At 46.2% G+C, this 24,435-nt stretch overlaps 1 protein-coding gene across 1 annotated transcript; it reads right to left on the reverse strand.

Annotated features, from left to right (window-relative positions):
- Positions 1 to 11,531: 11,531 nt before the first annotated feature.
- LOC136509990 (transcription repressor OFP1-like) lies at positions 11,532 to 12,837 on the reverse strand. The gene has a single exon (XM_066504566.1). It carries the CDS (start codon positions 12,782 to 12,784, stop codon positions 11,846 to 11,848), a length of 939 nt encoding a protein of 312 aa, XP_066360663.1. The 5' UTR covers positions 12,785 to 12,837; the 3' UTR covers positions 11,532 to 11,845.
- Between the last annotated feature and the right edge of the window lie 11,598 nt (positions 12,838 to 24,435).

A 24,435-nucleotide genomic window follows, 5' to 3' on the forward strand; every position in this document is an offset into this window, starting at 1 on the left:
CTTTGAACCAAGACTGATTCGGACCCCCACAACCGTTACACCACTGCTCCGTTGGTTATCAACCACGCGAACGCGATTGACCTCGCCAAGAAGGCTTCCTGTAAGCGAATCGAGAACACAAGCAAGAATGAGATGAACGTAATCTAAAATTGCAAATAAATATGAGGCTTATGATAACAAGGAGTTCAAGTCTTTATTGGAAAGGACTAATCGCCATAGGCGAACAAGATCAAGAATTAGGGCCCTAGTTCATAGCAAGCAGCCTTGGCGGCACAGTTGTAGCAAAACGATGTCTGTTTCATGAGGAAATCAAGAACTAAATAAAACCCAAACCCTAAGGAGAGCGATGGCGGCTATTTATAGAGTCTTAGGCGTCACCGCCTGGACGTGCCCTCTAATGGGCCCAAACACGATACACGGTCCAACGAACTAAAAGACGGTGTCGTAGCACCCTGACAGATTCTGGGCGCTGACTTGTTTTGATGATTCCCATTGATTTCGAAGGTATTTTGATGTGAGACCACTTGGACTGGCTTTCTTATCAAATTAGCTTTCGAACCATATGTGCATCATCAAAAACGGAGTTTAGACGCGTCCTGAGGGACCAGTTTAAGGCAGACTGGTCCTAGAACCCGAGATGGGCTCCAACTTCAGTTGGACTAGGCCTCCACCATAAGAAAGATGAATTAGATGCCCATGCTGGTCCTACTCCTCTCCTTGGCTTGTATGTGATGAAGAAGTGATGTCCACATCATCCTCCCTTTCTTGAATTGAAGTCGTCCTCGACTGAAGTAGATCGTCTCCTCCATCGGATGACAGCGACGATGGCTTTAGAAAAAGATGTTCATCTTGGCGCCCAATCCTTCGCAAAGGCAGCTGCCAGGGTGGCTTCCCTGCTGGGAATTCATCCTCCTCCTACAAAAGGTTAGTACCGACAAGAGGCATAGCACTAGAAGCAGGACCAAGTGGACATATAGGCGAAGTACAAGTTAAAGCATAACAAGGTTCATCATGATTAGCAAGAACAGATTTAAAAACAAATAAACTTCTTTCATGTTACTTGATGGTTCATTTGTTGGTTTGCTAAAGTCTTTATCATGGCCTTTCATTTTCTTTTCAGCAAGTTCCATTTCATATTGCACAATTTCAGCAGGAGTTAAAGGAAGTAAAGTAATGGTATTTTCCTTAAATATAAAAGTATATCTATTTTACCTACCATGATGTAGAGCATTATTATCATATTGCCAAGGGCGGCCTAACAAAAGTGAACAAGCTTGCATAGGCACGACATCAAATTCAGCATAATCATGGTATGATCCGATAGAAAAATGCACACGAGCAGATTGTGTTACATTTGCCTTACCACTATTGTTGAACCATTGAACATGGTATGAATGCGGAAGAGCACATGTAGATAAACCAAGGGTCTTGACAAGCTCAGAACTTACCAAGTTATTGCTACTCCCTCCATCAATTATAGCTTGAACACAGAAATTATTGATAATGAGGAACATTTGAAACAAATTGTGGCGTTGTAGCTTGTCTACTGGCTCAACTTGTGTACTCAAAACACGCTGAACAAGGATTGATTTGTAGTTTGCAGTGCATGTCACACTATCAATTACCTCATCAGGATCTTCAGCACTATCTGCAAATTTATCTGCATAAAGATCAGTTGCAAGTGCAAATTCATTCTCTTCATCACTAGCACTAGCATACCCACCATCATTAGTAGTAATATATGCGTGTTTGCTAGGGCATTCTTTAGCAATATGTCCCATGCCCTTGCAGCGGTGGCAACAATTTTAGAAGAGCTGCTAGAGGAAGGTGTAGCAGATCCACTAGAAGAAGGTGTGATAGAAGAACTCTTCTTTACAGGCGCTGATGGTGTCTGCACATCAGAAAATTTACTCACCTCAGTTGGATATGAAGAAGTGGATGGAGTCATGGAATGCCTAGGTTGTCGTCCTTGTACTTCGCTTTCGGCTTTAAGAGCATAATGATATAATTGGGAAAATCTAGTCCATTCTTTATAGTCAAGAACATCCTATATTTCACGACGCAAACCTCCAAAAAATCTAGAACACTTTTCCACTTGGACTGGCTTCCTTATCAAATTAGCTTTCCAACCATATGTGGATCATTAAAAATGGAGTCCGGATGCATCCTGGGTGACCAGTTTAAGGCAGACTGGTCCTGGAACCCGAGATGGGCTCCAACTTCAGTTGAACTAGGCCTCCACCATGAGAAAGATAAATTGAACGCCCATGTTGGTCCTTCTCCTCTCCTTGGCTTGTATGTGATGAAGAAGTGATGTCCTCATCATGCCCGGTGGACGTCATCATCATGTCAGGCCTAATGCTGGTTGCTAATGACGCTACGAGCGTCTTGGTGTGGACTGAGCCATTCGTGTACTGGCGGTCGGTGTGGAGCAGGTGCTAGGTTGGACCGTGGCATAGCCGTAGCCTCCTGTGCCACGCTTGACGACTATAGTAGTGAATGGATGGAGCAATCTATCTAGTGCGTCCCCACTCCCCTGGTGGGGAGAGAGGCCATGAGTCAGAGTCGTGATGCGAAGCTTTCCGCTTGTTGAATGGCGGCAACTTCCACCAGTGCTCAGAGGTTCTAGTGGATCGCCCTCTCCTAGGGGTCGACAGGCTCGGGAATGCCACGCAGAAGCATTGCCGCAGCGGTGATATTCTAGCTAGCCCAAGCGAACTGTGGGGGTCATTTCCCTCGTTCATGATGTCACGCTAGACCTAGCAGGCGTGACCCCGCGCGCCGCTCGCCGGGCCACGTGCATGGGGCGCAACGTGCTGCACCGAGCGAGTCGGCACAGGTGGCGGCTAGTTCTGCCACCATTGTCGTAGCTACTCGGCGTTCTCTTATGCGAGCACGAGGGCCCCTACATGAGGGTCCGAAGGGGTGTGAGTCTGCGAAGACTCCGCTACCACCGGTGGCTATCCCAGAGTGTCCACCATAGCGCACTCCTAGGACGGACGGTGGCTAGGCACCACATCGCCAATGCTGGAGCCATCGCTCTCAACCTTGTCATCCAGGAGTTCATGGAAAGTGGTGGGAGCATAGCTCGCCATTCCCACAAATTCGGATGTGAGAGGGGGCGGCGTCAGCGTCCTTCGGAGCCCCCGAGCATCCATGTCCATGAGGGACGTGAGGCTACAGGGGAACCAATCATGCGGTGGTTGTGGTGTGGACAATGCAGTCCCTCTAGATAATCGGCGGGAGATAGTAAATAGGGAGTAAATAATAGTACGTACATTACTCATAGTAGGGTTTGAACAGAGAGTTTGTTTGGATTGAAGCGTAGGCACCTCATCATTTAAGGCATCGGGTGTTTTGGAGCTGATGGAGGGCGCCCCTCCGATGGGCGTCGAACAAGTGCCTCCTTGTGGAGGTGTAGTACGCCGAGCCGATCAGCGATGAAGTCTAGGCTTCCAAAGAGTAAGGTCTAGGATAGCTTGAAGATGGGTGGAACCCACATCCCAATAGGTGGGAGTGCGGAAAACTCTAGCGAGCCGAAGCGAGTCATATCGCTCGAGCCCACCATGGCGAAGGTGGTGGAAAAGTGGGCCATCTGATGACCAAAAGTGTGAACACACAGCGTCTTCCCCATGGACGATGCCAACTATTAGTGCAGAAAGTGACCAACACATAAATATTTATGGTTTTGTTGTACGTTGTGATCGGAGGTGGCCTAGCACTCAATGACACAGGGTTTATACTAGTTTAGGCAATATGCCCTACGTCCAGTTTGAGTTGGTCAGTGACTTTATTCCTGAGCCTAGGTGCTTGAAGTTTGTTGTGGGGTTACAAACGGAAGGGAGAAAGATGTGGGGTACAAGAGGAAGGGCCGAGAGTGATGAGAGCTCCGCTATGTGCTAAGTGTTTGAGCGTGTGCTTGAGGTTTGAACCTAGTGGTTTCTCTTGTTGAGTGTGTTGTTCGAGTTGTTGTGTATTGATCGATCTATCTATTGGAAGAGAGCGCATCCCCTTTTATAGATGAAGCGGATGGCCTTACAAGTGAGAGGGAGAGAGTGTACGTATGCTAAGTCTTGTTGCCCATGTCATTGGGTACAAGATGATTATAGACGGCCATAACACTATTAATGTTAGATACATGTGGGAGGTTGTGTCGTCTTCTTCTGGTATGGCAGACATCGGTGCCCACCATACTGTTGATGCCTAGAGGTATGCAGGGGGTTTTACCATGTTTGCCTAGTATGGTAAATGCCGGTGCCCACAACACTGTTGATACCTAGAGGCATGTGGAGGGAGCCTTACCGTGTTTGTCTAGTATGGGAGTTGATGGCACCCACAACACTGTAGGAAAAATGTTGATGCCTACAACACTGCTTGGGTTCTGCCATGCTAGGAAGGTCGCAGGGTACTATCCGACAGGTGTACAGGGTATGGTTCTTGGTATTACGGTTGACTTGAGTGCCATACCTTACATTCTTCGTCTATTTCCTGGTCCTTACTGAGCAGGTTTCCTCGGTCGGTTGGTCTCAATCAGCTCTGATTGCGCCAGTCAGAGAGGAGCTGTAAGTAGGGGTTTGGCGCATTCCTGGTCGGAGAAGTGGGTTGGAGTCAGAAGTGGTGTTTGGCCAGGCCTTTCGGTCGTAGAGACGGGCCTGAGTCGGAAGTGAGCGTTGTTCCTCTTTAGCGAGGCCTTCTAGTCAGAGATTGGATTGCCCTTCTGGCCTTTTGTTTAGGCATTTAGGCCATCCTATGAGTTGCGCGTCATTTGCAACATTGTCTGCTGGGCCAAGACTTTACTGGTGAAGCCGGTCCATGAGGGACCTTGGATTTATGAACCCAACACTCACACACATACATAAATATATAGTCTCACACACATACATAAATGAAGTCTTACAAACACACACACACTTACATAAACACTCCACGTTCAACAACTAGCTAGCCTGCTGTAACGACTTTTCCCTTGACACATTTTCGTTCTCATGGCAATATGTCTTTGGGTAGGTTCTTTTCCACAACACTAATCTTCTTAGAAAAGTCTGTGAATGGTGGCATCTCATCGTAGTTATTGTAAGCTTCAACATTGTCCACGCCATCAACTCTGATAATGTGCTGTTTTCCAGAGACAACCACATGTTTTGTCTTCTTCTTTGGGGGGAGGTTACTTTGTGGGTCAGGCATTTAGAAAACTTGTGCGACACATGAAGCGAGCACCCAAGGGTCATCTTGGTAGCCTAGATTCTCGAGGTCTAGGACTCTCAAACCGATTTCATTCAGTTAGTGTTGTTTAATCCAGCAGCATCAAAACAGGGCCACCGTTATCTCTTCAATGATGCCAAAGTATTGGATCTTTTGCCCCACTCCATCGAGAGCTTCTATTCAAACACCACTGTTTTGGTTCACATATTTACTGTCCTTTGCGTAGATATAGTATGTATACCCATTAATGTCATAAGCTTTCCAACATGTCACTTGTCTCAATGGCCCCTTCGCCAACCTACTGATGGTAATAGAGTCTATGGTTTCTCTAGGTGGTATGTTTTGGTCCTTCAACCATGTAGTTAGTCGTTGCTTGTACTGTTTCATGACCCAATCATCTGAACAACCATTTCTCTCCACCATAATTATAGCCAAGTGTTTATCAATGTACGGTTGCATCAGTTGTGTACTCTGCAAGACACTGTAATGCGGCCGACTCACCTCTTTGTAATCATGGTCGATGAACACTTTTCTACCACTGGTGCCCTTCCTAGCTAGCCTACCCTTATGATGAGAATCGGGTATTCAATCCCTTTCTGTACTTTTAGGTACTCTTGACAGCACTTGATGACTTCTTCAGTACTGTAACCCTCTACCATGGAGCCCTCTGGGTATGCTCGATTATGCACGTATCAGCTTAGAACCAACATGAACTGCTCGTAGGACCACATTTCATGCAAGTAGCAAGGGCCCAATGCCTGTATATGATGAACCATGTGAATCATGAGATGTGGCATTATATAAAAAAGCGGGAGGTAAACACATCTCCAGTTGGTTTTGTGTCTCCACCACAAATTCATGTAGGTCACTCAGCTCTTTCTTGCCAATCATCTTCTGTGAGATCTTTGAAAAGAAGTAGCATATGCAGGTGATGGCAATTTTTAAGAACTCTGGCTTTATAGCTCTAATTGTAATAGGTAGAAACACTGTCAGCATCACATGACAATCATGAGCTTTGTAGTGTGTTATTGACAAGTCCTTCATCGACACTAGCTTCTTCACATTCGTTGAAAACCCAGTCGAGACTTTGACCCCCCTATGGAAAGTGCATATAGCTCTCTTCTCTTCTAGAGTTAGGTTGAAGCACGCCATGGGCAGTGTATTTTTCATTAGCCTCAGGTACCGGGTGAAGCTGTGGCATCACGTTTAGCTACACCATGTCTTTCTGTGCTTTCAGACCATCCTTTGACTTGCATGTGTCCATCAAAGTAGCAATGAGACTCTCAAAGACATTCTTCTGCATGTGCATAGCATCAATGGCATGGGGGACCTCCAAGTCTGGTCAATAAGGCAGATACTGAAAGAAGATCGATTGTTTCTTGAAAGGTACGCCTTCGATAGGAGGTGTGTTTCTATCTCTGTTTGTCCCATTCGGATTCTTCTTTCCATTGACGATGCGTATGTTTTTCACCATTCTGTACACATGTTCTCCATTATGACGTCTCTTTGGAGGGGGTTCAATCTCTGGGGTGTTGTCATAAAATTTAAAGAACAATTTGCTATGGTACTTGTGACTTGTATTTAAGAAGCGTCGGTTCCTTAGGTAAACTATCTTCTTGGATGCATCCAGGAACACCCATGTAGTACCATTCAAGCAAACCAAGCATTTCATCTTCCCTTTGATCTATCAAGACAAAGCAAATAGTGTGGGGTAATCATTGGTAGTAACAAATATTATTGCTATACATATGAAGTCCTTTTGGAACACATCATACATTAGTTCCCCATGCCTCCATAGCCTCTCCATTTCTTGCGTCAAAGGCTCGAGGAACACGTCTATATCAATGCCTGGTTATTTAGGGCTAGAAATAAGAATAGTGAGGAGAAAGTACTTTCTCTTCTGACACAACCATGTTGGGATGTTGTACATGGTCAAGATCACTGGCCAAGTGCTATGGTCGCTCATCCTCTCATTGAAGGAATTCATTCCATCTGTGCTCAAGCCAAACCGTACATTCCTTGGGTCATCGCTGAATTCTTTGTGCTTCTCATCGATCCTTTGCCACTAACTACAATCAGCCGAGTGTGCAATCTTATCATCACCCACCTTGCGCTCATCATCCCACCATGTCATGAGTGCGGCTTCTTTAGGGTTTAGGAAGATACGTCTCAAGCGGTCGGTCACTGGCAGGTACCACATTACCAAGGCAGGAATTCTTCTCTGCTTTGTATCGTTGCCTAATGGAGTGTCCTCTGGAGGCTAAGATTCTTGTACCATCTTTTTTGTATCCTTCTTATTCCTCTTTTTCCCCGTGGAGGCTTCGTCCCCACCGTAAAGGTCATTATTCTTGTACCGGCTGACCCCACACCGGGGACATTTATCTAGTGACTTGAACATTTCGCCATAAAAAATGATATAGTGGTTGGGGCATGTATGGATTTTTTCAACCCCCATTGTCAATGGACTTATGACCTTCTTCACTTGGTATGTGTTGGTGGGAACTAAGTTTGGCTGTGACAGCACCCATGATAGGAGACGTAATAGATCATTGAAACTACAGTCTGACTAGCCGTACTTAGCCTTTAGGATGAGTAGCTCAGGCACAAAATGTAGCAATGTCCAATGTGTTGGACAAACCTTTTCAACACCATACACAATCTCCTTCGATGCTTTTATCATCCTTTCTAAATTTTCTAGACCTTTCGGGCTCTTTAGTAAAATCTTTGGTCCAAGGGCTCAAATCATGTCCTCTAAATCATCTTCATCCCCGACACGTGCTCCACCATCATTATTGGCACCACCTTCGTCATTACCATCGCAACCACCAACATCACGACCTTGTTCATTGCCAAACTCGGGATCCATTCGTGCATCAAGCTCCACTGAATATTGGGACAGGGATTCTAGGGTTTCGTCATCGTATTCCTCCTCATCCTCGTCGTTAACAATAACCGTTTCACCATGATGAATCCACACTGTGTAGTCCTCAACAAATCCTCGCATAATTAAATATGATTTGATGATAGTCACATCTGTCCATGCCATACGGTTCTTGTAATCTTTACAGGGACAAATAATTGTATCCTCATTCTCTGTCAACGTCGTTGCATGCTTCTCTACGGCTTCAATAAATTTATCCACCTCTTCACAGAAACCTGCTTTGAACCTTAACGAACCATACATCCAAGAGTTCTTGTACTCCATCTTTTGCAACAACAACAAAACAAACATTAAAGGACTACTTATATATATACATATATAAATGAATCAAATTAATAATTACTTGAGAATAATTGTATATACTTCAGACATATATGAATATAAATCAAATATAATTACATGAAGCATACAAACACACCATGGTAGAGGAAAATTAATTAATGCTCATTTATCCATAAATAATTAAAAATACATATTTATTGATTACAATAAACAATTTCAAAGACAACAATTAGCAACAATTATATTTTACCCAATATCTTTCATGCAAACCTTAGTCCAATTTCATCAAACATAAATTACAAAAAACAAAATTAATAAAAAAACAAACCCTAGATCTAGATCTACATGCACATGAAATATCCATAAAACTAACTAATTGTTCACTAAAATCAAGAAACATGTACCAAATAAGGGTATGATCTTGTTCCCCTACCTAATTGACCCTAGTATATTCAAAACTTGGGTCTAATTTGCTTTATAAGTAGCTCAAGCACCATAGAAAAGAGAGAAAAGCAAAACTCTAATTACTTATTCACCAACCATTAAAACTTCAAAAAAGTGTGGAATAATATTTTCTTACCTTCTACAACCTCTCCACCAAAGAATTTGAGACCAAAACCTTCCCCCCTTAGTAAAGCAATTTTTAGGAGGTGCCCAAGGCCTCCCTACCTTTTTTTGACGGGTTGGAGTGAGTGACCCGAGAAGGAAGAAGGGTGCTGCAGCCATTCATACAGTGGACATTTGTAGGGACGACTGGGGATTGAGCCGCCCCTATAAATCGAACAGTAGGGGTGCCTGGTGATTGAGCCGCCCCTACAAATCAAACAGTAGGGGCGGCTAGTGAGTGAGTCGCCCCTACAAATTGACCCATTTGCAGGGACGACTCGTATCACCCGTCGCCCCTACTGTGCCATTCGTAGGGGCGGCTAGAATCATGTCACCCGAGCTCACCCACTGTAGGGGCGGTTGGTAGTGGAGCCGCCCCTAAAAAAACCCCGTTGCTAAAAATCATTTTTATAGTAGTGTAGGTGTCGTGGGCATTATGTCAATAACTCAGGTGAGCCTAGCTAGCATAATGACATCAAACAATGGCCAATATAGAAACATGAGTCGCTGGTGAGATAAGTAGGGGGTGGGCATTCAGTTTGACCGAACCGATCAGTTCGCTTTTTGGTTTTTGACTAAATTCGGTTATCTAGATTGGTTACCTAGGAAACTCAAGACCGAACAATTTTAGTCTTGGTTAATTTGGTTTGATCTCGGTTATGACAGAACTGACCGACCAATATATGTAAAGTCCATAAACAACATAATTTGCAGGAAATTTTGACATCATTTCACATAATTATATCACATAGAACTATAGAAGACAAAGATAGCAACTAAACTTGACATTAACAAAATGACTAAACACAAGTTCGCAAGTCTAAAACACAACACTACATTTGCAATTAAACTTGACATTAACAAATGACTAGACACACGTTCGCGAGTCTAAAGCACAACACTACATTTTTAGAGTTCCACTAGCAGCACATAGCTATATTTTAGCTATTTTGGGTACCCAAGGGCCATGTAGATCTATCTGTTAGAGGACGTGAGATATCCATCTTTGTCAAGCCATAGTTGATGCAACGAGTGTCCTTCGTACGCATGCAACAGCGGGGAAGCCTCCTCTAGCAATCGCAATCGTCCGCTTCTCTTTCCTCTAGTACAGAAATCCTCGATAATTTTATCTATAGCACCGAGAAACAATTTTGATAAACTTTGGTTATATTTGAGTAATGGAGAAATGTATTTATTAGACATGTCTCGATCTCCCTTTAAGGTGATGAGACTTCTTTTGTTCCAAAATATAAGTTGTTTTGATTTTCTAATGAAAAAAAAACAAACTTCTATCATATTTACCAAGTTTATTGAAACACCAAACAAATGAGATATTCTAGGTGGATGTAATAATAAAACTAATTTAACGACAGCATACTTGATTAAATCTAGATAAATTTGATTCTGAAACAAAACTAAAGCATCGTCATTTACTCATTTCGTAACGGAGGACGCAGGAATTAATAAGCAAAGAACATTGAGGCCAGGCCAGGTGTACATTCGTTTTTGCTCGTGTCGTCACAAGTGTTCGCTGGGATCGTAGGTACTATCGCTGTATAAATCGATACGACAGCACTCGGCTGTGCCTGCTGCGAGTTTTGATGATCGTGTACTCGTGCGCCTATTGTCCATGAGCGCATTTCAGCGTGCTAGGTTGGATCCGTATCGACAGGGTTTGGATGTGGCAAACTGGGAAGCTCTGCCTAGCCGGACTCTGTCTGTACTGTCAGCCTGTTCGCCTGGTATAAGCTATGGCCGGTTGCTCGGCTCGGCCGGCGTCGGCGTTATCCTCGTGATCTGGGTGTTGCACCCGCCTTTGGCTCGCCCACCCGGCCACCGCACCGACGGTGGTGGTAGACGGGAGAGGGACTCCCCATCCGAACGTTTCTGACAGCCGCGCGTGCTGATGGCGTTGGGCCATCTGCTGGTTCAGCTCCCTTGCTGATGGTTGGGTTGGGCGCTGGCCCATCAACGAGAGGACGAAGGCCCATAGACAGAGACCACACACAGCCTTCTCTTCAGCTGGGGGTCTTCCGGTTGTCCTTTGTTGTCGATTGGATCGATCTTACGCCAGTTCTGATCAAAGACTATATAAAATAGAATAGCATTCCGGCTATAATTCTGGGAACCGTTCTCTAGCAAACGAACGGGTCCTAAGGCTCCGTTAAGTTAGGGCTATACGACACCGGGAACCATTCCATCCATGGAAAACTTATACAAATTAAAGTAACGATTCCGGCTGGCAATTATTTCTGGGTCGTTTCCCAGGAAGCGAACGGGGCCTAAACTGACGATGCCGCCGCCCCAAGCAAATCCGTGACTGTGCCAACGCCCGAGCCACCAGCTCCCGGTGCACAACACAACAGCAAACAACAAAACAAAACAAGGGCGGCACAGCGTGATTCAGATATTTGAATTCTAGAAACTGGGGAATTTTGGAATCTACAGCCGCCACTGCCATGCAGCATGCTACAGTATGCCGCCACACCAGACAATTTGAGATCTCGCGCTGGACTGTACCTCCAGCTCTACTTAAATCCATCGACGCCACGCCTCAATGCACCGCCGCCGCACGCGGACAAGAAAGCACCTCAGGCTCAACCGCTCAGGGCGCGCCGCACGTGCCGCCGGGCGCCGGCGCAACTTGGCGCACGCACTCATACAGCCGGCTACACTACACAACAACCATGGCATGGCAACCGACATTTGAATCAGCTCTGCGTGGGACTCTGATGCCGACGGGCCAGTGGGAGTCAGGGAACGCGTTGGCAATGGCAGTGGCAGGTGCATGCGCCGTGCCGTCGTGTCGGGTGATCAGCAGCGCCGTGCCGTCGGAAGGCGTCGTCTCCCGCCGGCCTCCAGGCGGGGCAGCAGGTTCACGTACTCGAACCAGACCTGGCGGAACACCTTGACGATGCAGTCGTGGTGCTCGTCCGCGTTCAGGGACAGGTAGCACGCCAGCAGCCGCTCCAGCTCCTCGGGCCTTGGAGGCACGGCGGTGGGCCCGCCGCCGCCGCTCGCGGTCGCGATCATCTCCACCATGGACTCGCGGAACGCGCGCTGCGGGTCCCGCGTCCGCCGCACCACCGCGAGACCCTCCAGCTCCGCCGGCGCGGCGCGCCGGGGCGACCGTACGCGCACCCGCGGGGGCGGCATTCTCCCGGAGAAGGACGGCCTCCGGCCGCCGCTCACGCTGAGGCGCCGGCTGCTCCGGCGGCGCCGGTGCCGCCTCGCCCCCGCCCTGGCGGCGTCCGTGTCCGACGGTGCCGCGGCGGCTCGCGCGGGGGAGGAGCCGCCGGCGAGGAGGGAGAAGGGGATCAGGCGGCCCAGCGGCGGGAGCTCACGGTCCCCGCCGACGGAGCAGTGGCGGCGGCCGTGCCGGCGCGCGGCGACGGAGTCGGCATTGTCGTTGCCGACGGACAGCCGCCGCGGCACGGCAGCGTCGGCCGTGGAGCGACGCGGCGGGCTGGACGAGCCTGGCGTGACCGTGACCGCCGCAGGGCTCGGGCTGGTGCGCTTGGGGAGGCACGACGACGGGAACGCGGGATCCGCCGCGGCGGTGTTCTGGGGCGTGGGCGTGGACGCGCGCTTTGCGGCCGCACTGGGCTTCTCCTTGGCCGCGAGCTTGGCGAGCCAAGATAGAGGGGAGAATGAGAACCCCTTGCCCTTGCCCTTGCTCCCTCTCTCCTCTGCATTTTCTCCCTCGCACCGCGCAGACGGCGCTGCATGCTGGCTCCGAATGCCCCATGTCATGGCTAGATAGTTCGTGCTACAATCACTTGGCTACTTGGGCGAGCAAAGCTTGATGAGCGTAGTGCAGGGGACAGGGGACTGGGGAGGGAGGCGTGTGCGATTTAAAGCTCGTGAGTTTTGGTGGTTAGGTGCAGTGCCGGCGTGCCGGTATTGGGACTTGGCTCCTTCGAGCTTTCAAACACTCGCTCTCCTCGCAGGACAAAGGCAGACACAACAGTGAGTGCTACGGCGTAGGAGCAGTACATGACAGAAGGCAGCATCGGAGAATGGAAAGCAGTGAAACAAAGGAGAAGAGAGGAGACAGGCGTGATCTGAAGTTCATGTCTGCACTGCACGGCAAAGCATGCCTGGGTTTTCGAAAGGCCCTGGCGCCTGCCGGCTTCAGGGTTCTCGCCTTCTCGGAGTCCGCCGGCGCCGGCCCCCACATTCAGGCAGACACACACTCATGATGCACCCATTCATTAGTCCACAGTCCACCACACCTTTGCGTGCGTCCTTGTACTTTCTGCCATCCTCTCTCCCTTCAGCCGTTCACCACTGTCGTAGTCCAAGCCTGAGCATGGCCGTGCAGGGGCAGGCATGGCTTGTACTCGTACTGAGCCGGCCGACTAGGAGAGGAGAGCCAAAGGAAGGAGACAAAGCAGGGGGGGGGGGGGGGGGGGGGGGGGGGGGGTCGGAAAGTGGCTTGATGGCTGAAAGCTCGGGACCCGGCTCCAGCGGGAGCCGGCGACTCCGGCAACTGGGCCTGTAGTGCTCGTAGGCTGGTACGTACGTAGTACCATGGTCGCTTGCTTGCTTTTGTGCCAATTGTGCTTGCCTGTCTTCAGCAGTCAGTACCGCTGCCTCCTCCTCCTCCAGCTTCTGTTGCTGTTCATCTTTCTTCAGTCGTTTGAACAAAGTCCCCGCCACCGACTAATGCCTTTCGTCCACTGCACGCCGGAATCACCAGTTGCCACTCTCTGACTGACGGCTACCAAGAAACAACTGTTGTTGTAAAATTCTGCAGTGATCACTTTTGCATTGGGATGTACTAGTACCACTAGCAATTTAACTTGTACTAGCGCTGTGTAAAGCATTGTTGACTGTTTTTTTGGCACAAGAGCTTCAGATTTGAACCGAGGTCTGGTCTTTTTCTTCTTTTACTTTTGCCGTTGCTCCAGGTAGGCGTGCCTGTCCAAGGTGTCCGGGATGTACGGCAGGTGAATACACTGTCATGCTTTGTAGTAGGACACTAGGGACCTGGCGTTGCCCTTGCCCTCCATGCTGCTCTGAATCTGAATGGCTGACTGAATTAACAATCTGAGCGGCACTCTTCCTGAGATGGAGCGTGTCCTGTCCTGCACGATGCCGTCCACGATGTCGCGCTGAGAATTGGCCACTTGGGTGCCTTGCTCTGAACTTGCGATGGCTGCTCGTTGTTGAATTCCAAAAGGGAAGGCCCTTTCCTTCATGTGCTGTTTCGCCACCAGTCTGAATTCTAAGCTGTGTTGCCCAAGGTAAACGTGTCTCGTTCTAAAGAGGAAACGGCGCGACCTCTGAATCATTCATTCACTTCACGGGCCATTTTCGCCATCGGCGAGGGCCGGGCCTTGTCCGAATCCTAATCTGTGGCCCTGGTAGGCGTATGTATTGCTTCCCTCGTACAAAAGTTTAGTCCTGTCACGTCGAATATTTAGATATCAATTAGGAGTAAAACTAATTACACAGGTTGAGGCTAATTTGTGAGACGAATCTATTAAGTCTAATCGGTCCATGATTTGTCAATGTGGTGCTACAGTAAACATTTGCTAATTATGGATTAATTAAGGCTAATAGATTCGTCTCGCTAATTAGTCTACTCCTGTGCAATTAGTTTTATAATTATCTCATGTTTAATCCTCCTAGTTAACATCTGAATGTCCGATGTGACACGACTAAACTTTAGTTCGTGAATCAAACATAATCATTTGGAGATCTGAAGGTGATACGCATCTGGTAGTTGAAAGTGAAGGGAAACCATGCCAATTAATCCTTTTCCCCACACCGGATGATTTTTTAGGCCGACATGTGACAGAATTCTAACCGGTGAACATTGAACAGTAGGCGGTTCTCTCGTTTCATTCCTCTGACACACATCTCACCGCGAACTAGCTAACTGAAACATCAGTGCAGGTCGTCCTGTGCTGTATCCTTCTACTGCAATTTGTGCTGCAGGCAAATTCAGAGATTAACCAGCTCGAGACACCCTACCTCATAGACGTTGACAGATTAACCAGCTCGAACCATGTAGGAGTAACATGAAACGTTGTGCTCGGACTTTGAGACACGAACATGTCGTTTCGATTCTCCATCGGTCGATCCGATAGGAAAATCTGTCTGAACCTGGAATCATGCAGCTCGCTGTTGAAATCTGAAAGGGACGGGAACCAATCTGCTGCCCGGCCGGTATCATGGCATCAGGCCTACAAAGAAGACGAGCAATGGCCAAGACGGGACAAACGACAAAGGGGCGATACTACTACGTAACCCGTGGTCCCTTTTCCAGATCTGCTCCAGTGTCTTCGAGAGTGCACGCAACCCTTTCGAGCCTCTTTTGGTTTCACCCTAATTTCTAAAAAGTTGCTGCAGTACCTATCACATCGAATGTTTACGGTCTATGCATGAAGCATTAAATGTAGACAAAAAAAAAACTAATTGCACAGTTTGGTGGGAAATTGCAAGACGAACGTTTTGAGCCTAATTAGTCCATGTTTGAACACTATTTGCCAAATAAAAACGAACGTGCTACAATAGCCTCAAAATCCAAATTCCTACGACTAAACACAGCCTCAGATTTGGCCATTTTTATCCACACTGTAGATGCTGCCGGATGAGCACTGTGAGTGACTGTCAACTCATATCTCTCGCCCGGCCAGCTCCCCCCAAGTGCCCAGCTAAAGCCAAACGCACTCGCTCTCGCACGCACCCATCCGGTGCTTTTTAGCCGATTGGGACAGCGGCACGGGTCCAACGACAAAGCTCCCCGACCAAGTTGGCCAAAAACATGCTTATAAAATATCTCGTGTTCTGCTTAGGCTTAATAATTTTCAAATCGTCTGAACAGTGCAAGTTATGTTGAAACATCTTTGTCATGCATATATAAACAAGGGTGTGTTTAGTTCGTGAAATGAAAATTTTTAAATGTCACATCGGATGTTTTAGGACGTCGGAAGGGGTTTTCGAATAGTAAATAAAAAAACTAATTACATAGCTCGCCTAGAAACTACGAGACGAATTTATTAAGCCTAATTAATCTATTATTATCGCGTGTTAGTTACTGTAGTACTTATGACTAATCATGGACTAATTAGTCTTAAAACATTCGTCTCGCGATTTCCAACCAAACCGTACAATTAGTTTTTTTTATTTTCGTCTATATTTAATACTCCATGCATATATCGTAAGATTCGATGTGATAGTTTGGGGTGAAAATTTTTGCGAACTAAACCAGGCCCAAGCTCCTCTGTCTAGTTCCATAATTCTGATCATGCTGGATGACGATACGTTACGGTCTTCAAAACGTAGACTATGTTTTGTTTATTATAATATATGTCAAAAACAATAAATATATACTTCCTCTGTTCATTATTTTTCGATGAGTTCATCCATTTTCAAGTTTGATCATATATATACACAAATGTACTAATAATATTTATGATTCACGATATGAAATATATGTTTATAATAAATTTATTTAGAAATACAAATGTTGAAACTGTTTTCTATAAATTAGTACAAACCTCGGATTATATATTTTTTATTTAGGGGGGATTAAGCTAGCAGGTTATTAAAATATCTATACATGTTATCTTAGTGTCTTAAAACTTATTCGTAGCCAAAACATCTTCTAACCTAGAACGGGCGGAGTACTCCTAATATATTTTATGGGCAACCTTCTGCAGTCCATCAGGGAAAAAATGTTATAAAAGTTTGGCTATAGTCTTGTATAAATTACAATAACCAGGGAGCAAGAGGAAGCATTTGGTTAGCATGTTCAGAGAGAAAAAAACGCTTTCGAAATCTTTGGGGCTCTAGGGGATTCAGCAGAGCCAAAAAACTATTTCTGATCCTATATAAAGTATCTTTATTATAACCTACTAAAGTTGCACTTGAGTACTAGCAGTTGCTTCTAACAAACACTTTGATATACTAGAAGAACACTTTGAGTAGGAGCTAATCACATGGATAACACAACCGCAGCGCCAATTGGCAGTGGGCCCCACACGGCGACTACTCTACCTTCATTCATGGAATCATGGCACAGCAATGGGGGGATTCCAGCCACCAGAAAAGCTTGACCAGTTGGCCATGCCCATGGCTCGCTCCTATTCGCAGTCAAGTGGCGCTATTGGATAGGGTAGGGTAGGGTAGGACACTGATGGTGGAATTATATATTTATATTTATACTACATCCGAATAAAATCAGGATATGCCATGCGCCTCTCCATGAGGGTCTGGTTGGGGGCCCGTGCACCTCACTCTTAATTGCCCCCGGTTAACCTCGCTTTGCTTGCTCATCATCTCAGATGACAACCTAGACTAGAGTGGCGGTTGGCTTTCTGCTTTCTGCCGCTGCGGTTGCTGTGCAGCTGCAGGAGTGTTTTTTTTGTTGTTTGTTTGGAGGTGTTTTTTTTTTTTTTTTTTTTTGCTTGTGGTCTTGTGGATAGAAATAGAAATAGAGGCCTTGTGTTGGATATAATATGGGTTTGGCCCATATAATATTTAATAATTAAATAAAATTCTATGGTGCATAACATTAAGTGTTGGATGGTTTAATACCATACGAGATTTTGACTCAACGCTGACTCAACTTATATGGTTGGAAATTATTCATCTAAATTGAGAAACTGAGAAAAGGATAAAGGCGTGCCACACGCGCGCGCCGCCGGCCGGGCCGTGGCCGAGGGTAGTCTTTTGCCACCTAAATCCACAATCTTTTGCCACATAAATCCACATTATCACGGGAGTTTTGCTCCTTGATGGTGGAGGTGAACTGACTGCGTCAGTTAGGGCCGAGGGCGTGGGCGCGGGCGTGGCCAGTCTTTTACCACCTAAATCCACAGTCTTTTGCCACATAAATCCACATTATCACGAGAGTTTCGCTCTTTGATGGTGGAGGCGAACTGACTGCGTCAGTTACCGTCCCTTCCGCTTCCGCTTCCCGTCTCCTGGGATTCTCCGCTGCCTTCGTCTTCTCTTCACCGTCAGCAGCATATATCCTGTCTTCCGTCAGTCCAGATCCCATCTTCCGTAACCACTCCCGAAAGAACCATAGATCAGCAGCCTTCTCACTTCCCAGTCCCGTAACTCTGCGCGCACGGAGTCGCGGGAGAGCAGATGCCTCCGGAACCCTCGTCCGCCTGAGAATCCTGCACGGGGTGAGCGGCGATTAGGTTTTTGGGGAGACTCCTCGTTCATCTTCTTCCTGGAGATCGCTCTTGGATTCATCCTCTCCCTAGAACGTCAAGGCGTCTTCTTCCTGGTGATCCTTTCGTGGAACTGCACTGCGAACATTTTCCTACATCGACTGTGGTCCGTGACTTCGAGCAATGCACTATGTCTAGTGCGAATGGAGCCTCCGATGCCCTCGACATGGGACCCTCCGCTGGGTACAGTCTAATCTCTGTGATTACTGTATTTTGTATTCTTACTGTATCAATCAGTATGTCATCTATGCATGCTGTAGCGTTCATAAAAAATATATACATGCACATATATGCTATCACAAACCTGCTGATGTTATATTTCTGGATTAAACTGATAATGAAAATGCCTAAATTTCTAACAATTCAAAAACCTAATAATAGGCAATATTCTGTCAGTGGATTTGCTACCGCTTTGAAGTAGACTGCACAGTTTAAGAACATGCAAGAGAACAACAATACAAAGCCTAAGCAGACTGCATAATTTAAGAAGAAAAACAATAAGAAAGATGGAGGATGCTTTGTTTACGAGAGTGATGAGCATTGGATAAGTGCGTGCCCAGACCACAAATATAAGCAAGCAAAGAAATCAGCAAATGTGGTCATTAGCAAGACTGGAGGAGGAACATCTGGGTATGGTAATTCTTTACCCTTTGTTCTCTCAGTTTGTCTCTTCACCTGAGTGGTGGATGGACAGTGATGCTAATATTCATGTGTGTGCTGATGTTTCTTTGTTTATTTTCTATCAGGCCGGCAGGAGTGGAGCCTTGCTGATGGGAAACGGTTTGTATGCGCGTGTTCTTGGTGCTGGTACGGTCCTGTTCTGAAGTTTACTTCGGAAAAGACGGTGCTATTAAAGAACGTGCAGCATGTCCCCTCCATCAAGATGAATCTTTTTAGCGCTTCTCAGATGTATCGCGATGGTTTTAAAATTGTGTTTGAGTCCAATAAATATATTGTGTCGAGACATAGAACTTTTGTTGAAAAAGGTTATGATTGCGAAGGCTTGTTCCGCTTATCTTTGCTTGATGATGTGTGTAATAAAGTGGTGAACAATGTTAATGTTTTGGATGAGTTGAATATATAGCATTCATGACTTTGTCACATTAATTTTGGTTGTCTCACGCGGCTTGTAAATCTGAATTTAATCTCAAAATTTAACTTAGTCGAAGATTCTAAGTGCCAGGTGTGTGTGCAATCGAAGCAACCGCGCAAGCCTCATAAGGCTGCTGAGGCGAGGAACTTGGCACCATTATAACTCGTTCATTCTAATTTATGCGAAATGAATGGTGAATTGACTAAAGGCGGTAGACGATACTTCATGATATTTATAGATGATTGCACTAGATTTTACTACGTGTATTTATTAAAAACTAAAGATGAAGCGTTGCATTATTTTAAAGTCTATAAAGCTGAGGTAGAAAATCAACTTGAGAAGAAAATCAAGCGTTTGCGATCTAATCACGGGGGAGAATATTTCTCAAATGAATTTTCTGAGTTTTGTGCGGTGCATGAAATTATTCATGAGAGGACGTCACCATACTCACCACAGTCTAATAGGATTGCAGAGAGAAAGAACCGCATTCTAACTGATTTGGTTAATGCCATGTTGGAGACTGCAGGACTATCTAAGGAATGTTGGGGTGAGGCTATTTTGATAGCATGTCATGTCCTGAATAGAGTGCCCACAAAGAACAAAGAAATTATACCATTCGAGGAATGGGAGAAGAAAAGATTAAATCTCTCACCTGCGAACTTGAGGTTGTTTGGCAAAGGTGAATGTGTCAATAAACAAAAGCGAAAGCTTGGACCAAAGACTGTTGATGATGTTTTTCTTGGTTATGCTATTCACAGCGTGGGTTATAGATTTTTAATTATAAACTCTAGTGTTTCTGAGATAGTTGTTGATACAATCATGGAATCTAGAGATGCTATATTTTTTAAGAATGAGTTTCCTATGAAAAATGCACCTAGCACAACTAGTCATGAATTTATAATTCTCCATGAGCATGAAAATTTTACTCCGATAGAACAAACTGAGGAACCCTATGTGCAAAATCCTGAGGAGGATGACCTATAGTCACTAGAAAAAGCAAGAGACAGAGGACTGCAAAGTCTTTTGGTGATGATTATATTGTATACCTTGTGGATGATACACCAATGACCATTGAAGAGGCATATTCCTCTCCTGATACTGACTTATGGAAGGAAGCAGTGCGGAGTGAGATGGATTCTGTTATGTCCAATGGAACTTGGGAAATTGTTGATTGCCCCTATGGGTGCAAGCCTATAGGGTGCAAATGGGTGTTCAAGAAAAAACTTAGGCCTGATGGTACTATTGAGATGTATAAGGAAAGGCTTGTGGTCAAGGGTTATACTCAAAAAGAAGATGATGATTTCTTTGATACTTATTCACCGGTTGTCCGATTGACCACAATTCGAGTATTGCTTTCTCTAGCAGCCTCTTATGGTCTTATCGTTCATCAAATGGACGTTAAGACAGCTTTCCTAAACGGAGAGTTGAAGGAGGAGATCTATATGGATCAGCTTGATGGGTTTGTAGCAAATGGTCAAGGAGGCAAGATGTGTAAATTATTAAAGTCATTATACGGCCTAAAACAAACTCCTAAGCAATGGCATGAGAAGTTTGACAGAACTTTAACATCCGCTGGCTTTGTTGTGAATGAATTTGACAAATATGTACTATCGGTATGGTGGGGGTGAAGGAGTCATTTTGTGTTTATATATTGATGACATACTGATCTTTGGATCCAGCCTCAAAGTGATCGAAGAGGTGAAGAGATTTTTAACTAATAATTTTGAGATGAAAGATTTGGAAAAGGCTGATGTTATTCTTAATATCAAGTTTCTAAGAGAAGATGATAGTGGGGTAACTCTGTTATAAACCCACTATGTGGAAAATGTGTTGAGTTGCTTTGGGTTCAGTGACTGTGCACCTACTCCTACACCTTATGACCCTAGTGTGCTATTGAGAAAAAAATCGAAGAATAGCAAGAGATCAGTTGAGATATTCCCAGATCATTGGTTCGCTCATGTATCTTGCTAGTGCAACAAGGCCTGACATTTCATTTGCAGTATGCAAGCTGAGCCGATTTGTGTTAAACTCGTGAGATGATCACTGGCGTGCTCTTAAGAGAGTAATGCGCTACCTAAAAGGGACCATGAGCTATGGTATTTGTTATACCGGACATCCAAAAGTGCTAGAAGGCTACTGTGATGCTAACTGGATTTCTGATGCTAATGAGCTTTATGCCACAAGTGGATATGTGTTTTCGCTTGGAGGTGGCGCTGTTTCCGGAAAGTCTTGCAAGCAGACTATCTTAACAAAGTCTATAATGAAAGCAGAACTCACAGCATTAGACACTGCTGGATCTGAGGCTGAGTGGCTTCATGATCTCCTTATGGATTTATCGGTTGTTGAAAAACCTATACCGGCTATTTCTATGAACTGTGATAACCAGACTGTGATTACGAAGGTTAATAGTCCTAAGGATAACATGAAGTCCACAAGGCATGTTAAGAGACGACTAAAATCTGTTAGAAAATTGAGAAACTCCGGAGTATTAGCGTTAAACTATGTTCACATGTCTAACAATCTGACAGATCAGTCCACTAAGGGTCTGTCACGCAATGTGATAGAAAGTGCATCGAGAGAGATGGATTTGGGACCCACTTAAAATTTACTATAGTGGTAACATGTTCTATGTGATCGGAGATCCCGTGAAGTAGGACGGTGAAACAAGCTAGTAGTAAATTGTGAGGAAAGATCCTTAGTAAGACTCATTTCTGATGCATATCTTTCCTTTCTGTAAGGCAGGTTGACTTTTGCCTTAATATGTTCCAAGTGGCTTGTCAAAGCAAAGATGTTGTCCTACAGAACATCTTTTGAGAAACATACCTATATGAATCAGACTGCTGGTCACAGTCTATGAGATTTGGGTGATCTCTAAATACTCATGAAAGGCACTGAAGTATGACTTATATGCTTCAAATAGAGGGGATGTCTTTTGCTGCCCAGTATCAGTTAAGGACTTTAGTGACATTCACCTCACATAAAACTGCCAATTTAAGGCTTAGTTCATTGTTCAGTTGTGACTGAGTGAAACTATTGTTCTAGATGAATGTTCAACTTAACAGTCTCCATCGAAACACTGATATATAAAAGAAATGTGGTTCTTAGACTACTTTGTTACAAACCCTAGAGTTTTGTGGGGATTGTTGGATATAATATAGGCTTGGCCCATATAATATTTAATAATTAAATAAAACTCTATGGTGCGTAACATTAAGTGTTGTATGGTTTAATACCATATGTGATTTTGACTGAACCCTGACTCAGCTTATATGGTTGGAAATTATTCATCTAAATTGAGAAGCTGAGAAAAGGATAAAGACGTGCCACACGAGCGCGCGTGCCGTCACCGCCGGCTGGGCCATGGCCGTGGCGTGGGCGTGGGTGTGGGCACGGGCCGAGGCCGTGGCGTGGCATGGCGTGGCAGGCAGGCGGGCGGCGAGCGAGCGGGCGTGGCCAGTCTTTTGCCACCTAAATCCATATTATCACGGGAGTTTCGCTCCTTGATGGTGGAGGCGAACTGACTGCGTCAGTTACCGTCCCTTCCGCTTCCGCTTCTCGTCTCCTGGGATTCTCCGCTGCCTTTGTCTTCTCTTCCCCGTCAGCAGCCATATATCCTGTCTTCCATCAGTCCAGACCCCATCTTTCGTAACCACTTCCGAAAGAACCACAGATCAGCAGCCTTCTCACTTCTCCGTCCCGTAACTCTGCGCGCACGGAGTCGCGGGAGAGCAGGTGCCTTCGGAACCCTCGTGCCTCTGAGAATCCTGCACGTGGTGAGCGGCGATTAGGTTTTTGGGGAGCGATCCGCGACTGCTCGTTCATCTTCTTCCTGGAGATCGCTCTTGGATCCGTCCTCTCCCTGGAACGTCAAGGCGTCTTGTTCCTGATTATCCTTTCGTGGGACAGCACTGCGAACATCTTCCTGTATACTTCGAGCAACACATTATGTCTAGTGCGAATGGAGCCTCCGATGCCCTCGGCGTGGGACCCTCCACTGGGTACAGTCTAATCTCTGTGATTACTGTATTTTGTATTCTTACTGTATCAATCAGTATGTCATCTATGCATACTGTAGTGTTCATAAGAAATATACACATGCACATATATGCTGTCACAGACCTGCTGATGTTATATTTTTGGATTAAACTGATAATGAAAATGTCTAAATATCTAACACCTTATTCGATTTATCCTATATTCGACTTGTTTAACTTTTTTTCAGTCAAAACAGTATTTTTCTCTTATAATAATTTAGCCAGAACACAAGTTTTGGACCGATGAACGGACCGGGAATGATGCTGAGTCAGAGCCTGGCCAGCAGGCGTTGGTCGACGCGTCCGTGGAGACATCCAGGGGGACGGTCCACGTGGCCACAGCCGTACCGGTCAGTGGCGCGGGGCTCCAAGTCCAACCCCCGATGGCGATTACTCACTGCCAGCTTGCCCTATCTATCACGGCTTATGGCAGTGGCTGCATTTTCCCTCTTTTTTCTTTTTCCAAGTGTACAGGTCCGAATGTACTCGAAAACGATTTCTTGCCAGCAAAACGTAATCAAAATTAATTACGGTTATAATCTTAGTCACGTGTGTCGTTACTCTCACGGCCCCATGGCCCCCACCGCTACGCGACACGTGCTTCACGCCTGCCCGGTGCGCCACCGGCCCCGGGCCTCTCAGTTTGTTGCGGGCTTGCTGCTGTGCGCCTGTGCCTGTGCTGGTGCAGTGGTGCGTGGTGCCGTGTATCACGGAGAAAGACGACGACCACGGCGGCTCAACCGCCGGTCAAGGAGAACGAGGATTTCTAAAATCCACAAGTCGGCGGGGCCCGCCGGCCGATCGGGGCCGTCCCGACGTCCGTCCCGGTAGGTCCCGCGGCGTCAGGTGGCAGCGCGGCGCCAGCTGGCGCCGGTGGGGGCACGCACTACCTTATCCTCTTTTCCCGATGCGGCACCTCCCCAAACGCGGCCCACTGGACCGGCAGCGTCCGACGGAAGCGTGGGCCCGCGTGTCGGTGACAAGGCGTCCACGACACAGCGCCGTGAGCTGGGTCCGAGCCGCTCGTGGAATATACCGTGGTCGTCTTCCTCGCCGCTCTCCCTTCCCCCCACCCCAAAC

This window comes from Miscanthus floridulus, chromosome 16, assembly GCF_019320115.1.
Source record: "Miscanthus floridulus cultivar M001 chromosome 16, ASM1932011v1, whole genome shotgun sequence".
NCBI lineage: Eukaryota > Viridiplantae > Streptophyta > Magnoliopsida > Poales > Poaceae > Miscanthus > Miscanthus floridulus.